Source organism: Aethina tumida, chromosome 1, assembly GCF_024364675.1.
Source record: "Aethina tumida isolate Nest 87 chromosome 1, icAetTumi1.1, whole genome shotgun sequence".
In the NCBI taxonomy this organism is placed as follows: Eukaryota; Metazoa; Arthropoda; class Insecta; order Coleoptera; family Nitidulidae; genus Aethina; species Aethina tumida.
Window position 1 is genome coordinate 13,664,782 of NC_065435.1, and position 13,046 is coordinate 13,677,827.

General features: G+C 26.9%; 1 protein-coding gene across 1 annotated transcript in view; it reads left to right on the forward strand.

The window, feature by feature from the left end:
- The first annotated feature begins 5,258 nt into the window (after window positions 1-5,258).
- Window positions 5,259-13,046, forward strand: part of LOC109609534 (tyrosine-protein kinase Dnt-like) — an 88,141-nt gene continuing 80,353 nt past the window's right edge. The window contains exon 1 of the mRNA XM_020026201.2: window positions 5,259-5,364. Coding sequence (XP_019881760.2) covers window positions 5,271-5,364 — 94 coding nt within the window. The 5' untranslated portion in view covers window positions 5,259-5,270. The remainder of the gene's footprint in view (window positions 5,365-13,046) is intronic.

The window sequence follows — 13,046 nt, forward strand, 5'->3', positions numbered from 1 at the left end:
TAGATTCAACTGCCAATTTTGATTTAAAAAGTATATTTTAAATTGTTAAGAACATTTAGCATTTGAATATTCGCATGAAAAATGTGATTATTGTGTAGTTAAAAAATAATCACTTCATTTCTAAATAAAATTCGTAAAACTCATCAGAAAATTCGACATATTTTCATAAGAAAGATCCTCATTATCACAGAAACTATTCAGCTGAAACACAAGATATTTGCACAACGAACACCATGGGAAATCCGCCAAAAACCAACGTAAAACCGCAGACTACGACAAAATTTGTTAAAACTGCATTGGATGGTGACGTGTAAAAAACGTTTATGCGTGATGAGAACAAGACGTATCCGTGATTTTTCGTCGTTTTTCACGGATTTTCTATTGTGTTTATTGTGTGAATCTGTCCCGTGATGTTTTATGTTTCATCTGACACTGATTTGTGAGATTTTAACGCAGGATTTTACTGTAATACGCCCGGTTTTACTGGGTGTTTATTGGGAAACTCATTTTAAAAGTCAGCTGTATTATAGCTGTAATAAAAAACAGTCACATTTTTCCCAAATATAATATTAATTGAGAAGGGTTGAAGACTGGTTTCCCACTGTTCAACAGTTTCCTGCATTTTGCCTTTTTATAAGGAAGAGTTTAAAAGATGATTCATTTTATTTTCAATTCTGTAAAAAAATATTCAGAATAACGAGTAACCTAACCCAACTTCTTACATCTCTGGCCCTTTCTGAAATATGTTTTATAATCTGTGATATATTAAATTACATTTGGCTGAAATATTTTCGGTAAATTTCGAGATTTTGATTAAAATCAATAGTAGGCATCAATTTATAATAAATTCATATTTCATACAAATTGGCAAAATATTTTAATATTGTTTACATGGTTTAATTAAATTTGTTGAAAACGGATTTATTTTTACTGGGACTCGTTAATTTATTATTCCTCATTGATTTTAGTTAATATGAACATTTATTCGCAGTTTATTTAACTTATGACATTCAATGCATGTAATACTAAATGAATTTATTTATGACAATCAATAAAATTTTAAATTTCCAACCAAAAATAGCACAGCTTGTTCACAAATTTTTGATTAGCAGTATATTTTATAACCTAATAAGGTATTTGAAGCCGTATAAATGAATTATTGCAAATGTATGGATTCTCTCATCTCCCCGAACTAAAATCATATTCCGTACTCAACACTGGCAAATTCCTGCAAATCCAAGCATAAAAATTTAAAGTTTTTTACGAATTGTATCCCCGTTTTGAACATATATTATGATTTTATATTTTACGTCGATTTTACAGAGATTTGGAATGGTGTACAACTAAAATTAAAAATAAGTGCTCTATTTGGAGGAGCCTTCCATCCTGCTCGTGTCCATGTATTGCAGGATTAAGTGGAAATAAATATATAAATGGAGCATTGAGATTAAGATAGAAGTTTGTAAAGGAAGTGCATCAAAATGGTTTTTGCCATAATGAAAACTAATGGTCGTCTCCTTCCGATGCTTTTTCAACTGACACCCCCGAGATAAAAAAAACTGTATTGTAATGGTCAAATAACTGAATTAAAATGTGTATGTATGTTATATAAGCAACTTGCATACGTTTAGATGTTCATGCATATACGTCACATAAAATTGCAATTACAGTTCCATCCAACTTCTGAATTTCTTCGGGTTTTATGGTTATTGCAGGTATAAAATAAATTGTTGATCTTCAACAGACTTTGTTACTTACTACTTTGAAAGCAGATATCCCGACAATTTGTTACTGTAAAATAATTGCTGGCGTTATAAATGACTTATTCAACATTCCGGAACCGGCAACGAATGAAATTTGCATTAAAACTTACTTATTACTAAAATGTAAAGTAGCTATGTGAGCATAATACCGCATCACAATTCCAGAACGTCATGTATAAACCAATTTATTCATCAATATCAAAGTTGTGTTTGGAACAACACACATGCTTTATAATAAATCTAAACAAATATCAATGCATGTGAACATCATAGATTCATCGCATACTGATGGCTCGTGCATAGATACAATCATTTGTAATTTGAAATTCGTTTTTAATTGAATTAAAGTGGCAAAACACAAATGGTACCTTTAAAATTTTACCAACAAAGCTCTGAATATAGATAAAAAATTAAATTAATTCTTTTCGTTTAATCTGGAAACAAGAAATTTGACAAGCTACTTTGAGAGTCTCATGTTAGATTGTTCAGTTCTGGCTGATTAAAGTGTTGAGGAATCGTTAGATTTGCTTCAAACTCACTTTCGTTTGTCTTCATTGGATGTTGATTTTTCTGTACCGTCTTCCTTCAGTACAGAAATACTGTTGAAGGCTGTGAATGGGACTTCTTCAGAATATGGTACAGGTCTTATTAATGAATTTAGATTGAGATACCTCCATTCCCATGCTTAGTAATACTTTTAATAATAAAATATTCTTAGAAGAGCTTTTGCTGATTAAGACATTGGGGAATGCTAAATATGCTTTGAAATTAGCTGAACGTTTGTATTTCTGTACCACCTTCCAACAGTTCAAATCAGTGGTAAGTCAAACTCTAGAGACTGTCCCTCCAATCGTTCACTGCAACATCTGTTTAAACAAGTTACTGACGAGTTATAGAGTTTAAAAAATAGAGAAAAATCTTTGTTATCATTTTATATTGCCGTTACGTACATGCGAAAAATATTATTTTATTTTATTTTATTTTATAAGATGTTACATCTTAATCTATATATTTTCAGCCACTTTTTGAAATTAATTGAACATACATTTTATTAATAATTTCCCTAAAATTAAATATCATATTAATTTTCACAGACAATACTATAAATTACGTAATTTTCAATATTAACAATATTATTTTTGTCATTTATGGCTTATGAGTTTTCATTTCATACTTTCACGTTTCATTATTGTCGTTAAAGTTTTACTACAAATGCTTAAAGATTCAATTTAGTATTTATTATATTAAATTTCTTGCTGGTTTACGATAACTTAAAAGATGGGGAACATAGTTTAAATGAAATAATTTATATTTGTCGTTTCAGTAGACATTTTATTATTTGATTGTTCAATTGCAATTAATTAAAATCGGTAAACGTAACATACAAAATTTATTAGCAAATTATGAAAAAGGAACTCCAATCAAATTAGACTTACCAAATTAATTGTTTATTAGCAGTAATTGATTATTAATACCTATAATTATTAAAGCAACCGTAAAATTAATTTTATCTAAACATATATAATAAATATATTATTGTACAAATTATAATTTAATTTCCCGCACATATTTCATTTCCACTTCATGTAGTTAACTTCACAAATATTATTTATTATTATATTACATAAAAAATGAAATAATTGCTTTCAATAAATAATTATTGATATATTATTTAAATTTTGTGAATGATGTGATTATTAAAATCTTAAAAATAGATTTAAAATATGGAATACAAAATTTTAGCTTTTATATAATGCATATTAGTACATATGGTTACAATTATTTCAAAAAATGTGATATAAGTGATTAATTAAAAATAATTATTAATTTTAATTAATATAACTATTATTTAATCTTCAGTTACATTATAAAAATTATAGAGAATCTTAAAATATAAAATATAAAATTATATATAACTTTTATATGTTACATATTTTACTGTATAATTCAGTATAGAACAGTGTAGTACAGTGTAGTGCAATATAGTACTGTATAGTATGGAATAGAACAGTATAGTCCGGTATACTACAATGTAGTCCAGTGTAGAATAGTATAGTACAGAATATTAATGTATAGTACAGTTAGTACACTATAGTATAAAAATATGTAGTATAATAAAATATTGTTCTTTAGCTTACAAAAAAATTTTAAATATTAAAATTATATTATTTGTAGATATTATAAAAAAAATAAAAAAAAAATTTTATGAAATTATTTCACAATAAGTAATTTGATCATATTTTATATTAAATCAATTATATTACAGTATAGTACAGTATAGTACAGTATAGTACGGTATAATTTAGTATAGTACAGTTAGTACAGTATAGTATAAAAAATATGTAGTATAATAAAATATTGTTCTTTAGCTTACAAAAAAATTTTAAATATTAAAATTATATTATTTGTAGATATTATAAAAAAAAAAATTCTTATGAAATTATTTCACAATAAGTAATTTGATCATATTTTATATTAAACCAATTATAGTACAGAATAGTACAGTATAGTACAGTATAGTACAGTATAGTACAGTATAGTACAGTATAGTACAGTATAGCACAGTATAGTACAGTATAGTACACTATAGCACAGTATAATTCAGTATAGTACGGTATACTACAGTATAGTACAGTATAGTAGAGTATAGTATAGTATAGTTCAGCATAGTAGAGTATAGTACAGTATATTCAGTATGGTACAGTTAGTATAAAAATATGTAGTATAATAAAATATTATTCTATAGCTTACAAAAAAATTTTAAATATTAAAATTATATTATTTGTAGATATTATAAAAAAAAATTCTTATGAAATTATTTCACAATAAGTAATTTGATCCTATTTTATATTAAATCAATTATAGTATAGTATAGTACACTATAGCACAGTATAATTCAGTAAAGTACAGTTAATATAGTACAGTATAAATGTACTATAGTATAGTATAGTATAAAAAAATGTACTATAACCAAACTATTGTTTTTTAGCTTACAAAAAAACAGTTTCACATATTATAAAAAATTAAAAAATCCTTATGAAATTATTTCACAATAAGTAATTTGATCCTATTTTATATTAAGTCAATTAATAACAATATTATATTTATTATATTGGTAATAAATGTTACGTTACAAAATTGGTGGATGCGACAGTTTCAGACGTGAGAAAATACTGTAATGAAATCCACTCGATACTTCCATACTTTTCCTTCCATTTTATCTTTATATTGTTTAAACAAAAAAAAAACCCTCATTAAAGTTTAAGTCGCTGTTGGGGCGCTGATAACGGCTTGTGCCCGACGAAGGAAACAGAGAATAGAAAAAACGAAAAACAAAAAAAAAAAAAAAAGAAAAAATAGCGTTAGTAAAAATCGGGGTAAACAAATCGTGCAAAAGCGGAACGTGTCGAAGTTGATCGAATAGTGTTTAGAGTTTGTTTGTAAGGCCTTACAGACGTCGAGACGCGTAGTAGCGGCCGAGGCCGCGTCGCGTTGTGTAGCGTCGCGATGTTGCTACCGCTGCTGTTGCTCGCACTCACCACTCGTTTGCACGCGCATCTCAATTTTTTTCTCACCCACGAGGAAGTTCTGAAGTTATTAGGTAAGGCTAACTGTTGAATGTGTGGCAGGATGATTTAGTATTTATTACGTGGGTTTACGTTTTATTTTATTTTATATATTTTTTTTTTTTTACGAGTTTAGGATTATTATTATTGATGGGGGTTCAACAAGTTTTTCGGCGTTTTTAGGCTACGCAACTTTCGGCGTGTGTTATGAGGGGTTAGACCACATTAATAAGGAGACGTTTTATATAGTCCTTATTTTTGATCTTTATACTTGCTACGTGGTGTTTGAGTTTGATGGTGGAAGACTCTGTACGTGCTGTTTAAGCTAGTTAAGCCATTCGCTAGTTGATGAAACTATAATCATCCCTTTAATTTACTTTGTATGAACACAAGGGTGATTAACTGTTGTTCTAATTTTCTACTAAGCATTAAATAATGATAAAAAGTACGAAATTACTAGAACATTGATATTTAAGACTGTTTATTAGTTATGTTAAAATACGTGATAAAGATTATGTCTTAAATTAGTCGATTTTAGATATTATGGTTATTTCCAGACTAGTCACAAAAAAGTGACATAAACGTCCATATTTTAAGCGTTGATTGCCGCAAACCGCATTTTGATGCCTTTGACCATTCGTGAAATATTTACCAAAATTGGCTGTTGGCAGATTTCAAAAAGGTGATAATTAACTTATTTATTTATTTGATAAACGATAAAAGCTTTCAATACATTTTTAGCTTGTCACAAAAATATATCTCCTCAAAATTTTTAATATAAAATGTAATAAAAAAGCAAGCTTCTGAAAATAATATTTTAAACTAAGATAAATATAAATTTCGAGATATTTAATGTTGTCTAGAAAATGTATAGAAAGTATTATTTGCCACAGGAGAGAATGTAAAAGCTTTCAAATATGTTATTCGACAAAAGTTTTATAATGTGTCTTAATCATTGATTATTTGTTTAAAAATTCATAATTATAAATTTTCTGAAAAACACTTACATGCATATTTTAAGTAATAAAATATATTTCCCCAAAAATTTTTATTTTAAATTGTAATCATGATTGAATTTACATTAAAAAATGTTAGAAAAAAGAGTATGTAAAAGCTTCCAAATATGATATTTGACAAAAATTTCATAACCATTGATTATTTGTTTAAAAATGCATAGTATATATTTTCTGAAAAACTCTTAAATGCATTTTTTAAGTAAATTTTAATTTTAACTGAAAACCCTGATTGAATTTATCTTAAAAATGTCAAAAAAATAAATTTTTCCCAAAATATACAATTTATTATATGTTAAATTATCTATTTGAAACTAAGATATTTCTCATAAATTTCGAGATATTTAATGTTGTTTAAAAAACTTATGGGAAATATTATTTGCCATAGGAGTATGAAAAAGCTTCCAAATATGAAATTTGATACAAGTTTTATTAACGTGTCTTAACTATTGATTATTTGCTTAAAAATTCGTAATTACATCACAATTATTTATTTTCTGAAAAAATCCTATAGGCACTTTTTAATATATTATATTTACCTCAATAAAATATATTTCTCCAAAATTTTTATTTTAAATGGAAACCCTGACTGAATTTACCTCAAAAATGTCAGAAAAAATCAAGTTTCCCCAAAATATACAATTTATTATATGTTAAATTATTTGAACCTAAGATATTTCTCATAAATTTCGAGATATTCAATGTTGTCTAGAAAATTTATGGAAAATATTATTTTCCTCAATAAAATATATTTCCCCAAATTTTTTATTTTAAATGGAAACTCACAATTTACCCTTAAAATATCAGAACAAATAGTTTCCTGAAAATATACAAATTATGATATATTACATTATCTGAAATTCAGATATATCTCATAAATTTCGAGATATTTAATGTTGTGTAGAAAACTTATGGAAAATATTGTTTGTCACAGGAGAGTATGTAAAAGCTTCCAAATATGATATTTGACAAAAGTTTTATTAATGTGTCTTATCCACTGATTATTTGTTTAAAAATTCGTAATTATATCACAATCATATATTTTTTGAAAAATTCTTATAAGCATTTTTTAAGTAAATGTATTATATTTACCTCAATCAAATATATTCCCCTAAAATTTTTATTTTAAATGGAAACTCTCAATTTACCTTTAAAATATCAGAACAAATAGTTTCCTGAAAATATACAAATTATGATATATTACATTATCTGAAATTAAGATATTTCTCATAAATTTCGAGATATTTAATGATGTCTAGAAAACGTATGGAAAATATTGTTTGTCACAGGAGAGTATGTAAAAGCTTCCAAATATGATATTTGACAAAAGTTTTATTAATGTGTCTTAACCATTGATTATTTGTTTAAAAATTCGTAATTTTATCACAATCATATATTTTTTGAAAAATTCTTATAAGCATTTTTTAAGTAAAATATTATATTTACCTCAATCAAATATATTTATTTCCTCAAAATTTATATTTTAAATGGATACCCTGATTGAATTTTCTTTTAAAATATCAGAAAAAAGAAACAAGTATCCTGAAAACGTATAAAAACTTATAATATACATACATATATTATTATACACTTTTGGGCAGTTTGATATTTTTTAGTAAGTTATTATGCTTTTTCATTTGAAATAAAAAAGCTATATCTCAAAATTTAGAGAGGTATAATTTTTTTAAAAGTACTAATATAAAAAAAATATAAAAAATTTTTCAGATATTTCAGAAACAGTTAGGCTGAAAACCCTCGTAACAGCCAAAATAAACCAAATTGAGACCACAGAGTACATTTATATGAAATACATATTGGAATTAATTGCAATAATTAAAATAATTATAGTTGTTATATTATTAATACCAATGATCATTTAAACATATTTCTGTATATTGTTTTAATTAAACACAAAATAAATTAAAGTGGGTGCTATTGTGGGTATTAAAGTACGTGATATCATTATGTTATTCAGATGTGATTCGATTGAAGCGCAGACCTGCACACTCTCATCACACTCACAAATTCTTATTTTGGCACAAAATATTCACCTGGAGATGTCAGATAAAAATTGTCCTTTATAAAACTAACATACAATGGAATTAATTCTGTTATTAATTAAGTGTTAAAACACAATTTAATTCCCACACAAACACATTTTTGTCATGCAGGAAACAATTATTGTCGTGATTTTTTTTTTTTGTAATTATTATGGGTTCACCGATTTAATTAATTTAAACATGAAAACGTTGAAATCCGTAAAACAACGACAGGAGATTAAGTGCTTATTTATTATGAGGCTTTTAAAACTCAAAAATTAAAACAAGTCCTTGTCAACAGATTAAATTGGATTTTCCTTAATCCAGAAATGCTAAATTATTATCCTCGGCAAATTCCCACATTAGATTTCATTTAATTAAACTCACAAAGCCCCAAAATTCACCTTTAATGTCCTACGTATCAATCAGAGAACAAAGCTATGGCACGGATTTAAATTCCAATGGGTGTGCGTGTTACGGAAAAATTATTGAAAGTATTAGGGCACCACTTTTGATGTTTTGTTTTGATTTTTAACCCCCAGATGTTGTTTATTAATTACTTAGGTGGTGTTTGTTAAACGTTGCGTAAAACTTGACGTTATATTATTTGCTGATGTACTAAAAATATGAGCTGAAAGAATTTAACAAAGACCTGAGTAAATAATAAACCTGTATACATTATCTAATATTTATTATGGTCTCTTTCAGCATCGTACTATCATTTACAGACCGTAAATTAGAAAACTTTTGTTTACTATTTTTAATTAGCTTTGAGTTTAGCAATTTTAATCCGGTATGTGTGTGCATCCCCTGAAAATAATGTAGGAATTAAAACGCATAGGGTCTGAGAACTTCTCAACATCACCTCAAAACTTTTGTTCTTGTCAAAAACATTAAAAGTTACTTATTGTAATACAAATAATTGTTTTTAGTCATAACTGTACATGTACGTAATTTAATTTTGAATTTCTAGTCATTTGAAATATAAAAGTTATGTCCGAAAACTTTCAGAATATGTAAAATTTTTGAGATATTTATCTTATATACATAAAAAAGTGCCTTTGCCAATGTCAAAAAACATGAAAACAGTCATTTGAAATGTACCAAATGTCAGTTTTCATATATTTCAGAAACAGTGAGTTCCTATTTATACTACAAAAAATTAAATGTTTTACGAAAGTATCACTATACACCATTGTTTCACGTCATCAGATTGGCAGACGGTTTTAAAAATTTTTCAAGAAACAAATAAATACCCCTAATGTCTTAAGTCCTTAAAAATACAAAAGTGCAATTTTATAATTATGTACTCACATTTAAGTAATATAATTATATTACTTAATGGAGCCTTTCTTGTTAATTATTCCAGAATTATGACTTGAGTTACTCCAGAATACTACAGTATTAAAATTTACATTCTCATACAATGTTTATGGGGTTGTAAGTTTAACGGGAATATAATGTAATTACGTTTTATTAATTACACTACTGTTTAATAAGATTTAGTTTTGCTAAATATATTATCCTCAAAAAAAAAAGGATAATTCTAAACTTAATTGTTGAATTTCATTTTTACCCTTTGTCTGCAATTGATTTGGTTTAATTAACCTTTATGGTAGACTTTATTCGATTTTTAAACTTTAATGTTGTTTACATGCCAGTTCATTACAGAAGTTTCGTTTAGTATTTTTAATTAGCTTCGGCTTTATTATTTTTAATCTGGGTTTTTTGAATTAAAGCTAATTACGACTGTAGGAGTTAAAGCTAATTGTTTATACAATTAATTATGAAATTTCCATTGACAAAATAATGAATGAGAAAATACTAAGTACTTAAACTCAACATACATATATACAGGGAGGTCGTAAAATAGCTTTACTTGAGATATTAATTTCTATCTACATTTTTTCCTTTTACTTCAGATATTTTACATTATATTATAATAATAATAATTATTAAACATTTAAATTAATGTTTATTGTAGGATTTTCGAATGTTTTTGATTCAGTTTCGTGTTTTCGAACATGTTTCCTTTTTTAAAGTAGGCACAAATGAAGTTCTCGAGTTACATAAACGCTATGCCTTTGTTTAAATTTTAAATGAATGAAATGCTCGTAAAATAGTATTGATTAAACCGTAAATGTTTTGTTAATAATGCATTTCATCCAGTGTTTATAAAATCGATATAACTTTGAATTTTAAACAAGCCACAATTGAAAACTGAATTGTTTTTTTATTTTCGACACAAAAGAAACAAATTAATTACATAAACTCTCGTTTAAATAATCAACGTACTGTAAAATTGCTAATAAATAAATATTTTGAAATGAAATTATCACATAATGGAGTGCAATTGTAACAAGACTTGGACGTTGGGTTTGACTGTAGTTTTATCAAATGGATTCCCACTGAAGGAATACTTTTAGTAATTGTTATTTATTTGTGTGAAAGGAGATGCAAAACGTGAGAGAAGTATTCGCTATGACGGTTACATGTTTCATAATTCAATCAGGGCACTAAAAAACCTTACTAAAAGGTTTTAATTTTCTGGCTTTACCGGCGTATTCATCCGCGGAGCTCTAACAAAATGATATCTCCTTTTACATTAGCTCTCGACGAAATCATATTAAATAAGATGGATGCTCTGAGAGTATTATAATTTTTTTAATAAATTGCTTGTAAATGCAGGTCTCATTAAATTATTATCTAAAAATTTAAATAGATTGGCATGAATGTGAAAGAACGTTTTAATTTAATTAGACGTTGAAGTGGATATCACATTTCTTGGATGATATTTGGGGGCAGATTTCAAAATGGCCATTTAATTTATGTACTTCACTATTACCCTCAACTACCAGTTAAAAATATAACAAGTTTCTGTACTTCTCTATTAGCCTCAACTGCCAGTTAAAAATGTAACAAGTTTAGCACCACTTAAACATTTTCTGGATTACTCTGGATACAAGTAATTCAACAGATTCCTCTGAGAGGTTCAGGTCTCTTATGAGATCGTTGACTTATAACTGATTAAAATGTTGGGGAATTGTTAAATCTATTAAAATTTCTGCACCATTTTCTGACAGTATAAGAAAGGTTCTATGGGATGAAATGGGTATTTCTTCTCTCTATTTCGATTTCAAAAGATATAATTCTTTACTTTTGTCTTTTATCTGAACTAAAATGGTGGTCAGAGGAATAGCACACATTACTGTTTATTGTCCTATATAATGATAGGAAAAGGTACCCCAAACCAACACACACCAACAATATTTGGATCTTGATGTTTCATGTTACTTAATATTCCTTCTTCTGTTATTTGCATTAATTTAAAGCATTTATATTCAATATTTTCAGTCAAAAAATGTGCTAAATACAATGTAAGAAAATAATAACTGTTATTCATTTATTAACTAATTCTATATTCATCCATGATTCATTACAACGTTTTAATTTAATTAAACGTTGAAGTAGATATCACATTTCTTGGATGATATTTGGGGGCAGAATTCAAAATGGCCATTTAATTTATGTACTTCTCTATTACCCTCAACTGCCAGTTAAAAATATAGCAAGTTTAGTACCACTTAAACATTTTCTGGATTAATCTGGATACAAGTAATTCAACAGATTCCTCTGAGAGGTTCATGTCTCTTATGAGATCGTCCACTTCTAACTGATTAAAATGTTGAGGAGTTGTTAAGTCTGTTGATGTTTTTGCACCATTTTCTGGCAGTACAGGAAGAGTTCTGTAGAATGAAATGGGCATTTCTTCTCTTTTTTTCGATCTCATAAGATATATTATATTTCTTTACTTATGCCTTTTAACTGAACTAAAATTGTGGTCAGAGAAATAACACACATTATTGTTTATTGTCATATACCATGTCAATAAAAGGTACCCCAAACCAACACACACTAACAATATTTGGATCTTGATGTTTCATGTTAATTAGTTTTCGTTCTTCTGTTGTTTGCATTAATTTAAAGCATTTATATCCAATATTTTTAATCAAAAAATGTGCTAAATACAATGTAAGAAAATAATAACTGTTATTCATTTATCAACTAATTCTATATTCATCCATGATTCATGACAACGTTTTAATTTAATTAAACGTTGAAGTAGATATCACATTTCTTGGATGATATTTGGGGGCAGAATTCAAAATGGCCATTTAATTTATGTACTTCTCTATTACCCTCAACTGCCAGTTAAAAATATAGCAAGTTTAGTACCACTTAAACATTTTCTGGATTAATCTGGATACAAGTAATTCAACAGATTCCTCTGAGAGGTTCATGTCTCTTATGAGATCGTCCACTTCTAACTGATTAAAATGTTGAGGAGTTGTTAAGTCTGTTGATGTTTTTGCACCATTTTCTGGCAGTACAGGAAGAGTTCTGTAGAATGAAATGGGCATTTCTTCTTTTTTTTTCGATCTCATAAGATTTATTATATTTCTTTACTTATGCCTTTTAACTGAACTAAAATTGTGGTCAGAGAAATAACACACATTATTGTTTATTGTCATATACCATGATAGGAAAAGGTACCCCAAACCAACACACACCAACAATATTTTTAATCAAAAAATGTGTTAAATACAATGTGGGACTGTTATTTATCAAATTCCATATTGAATTGTACATGACATAACATGTGCT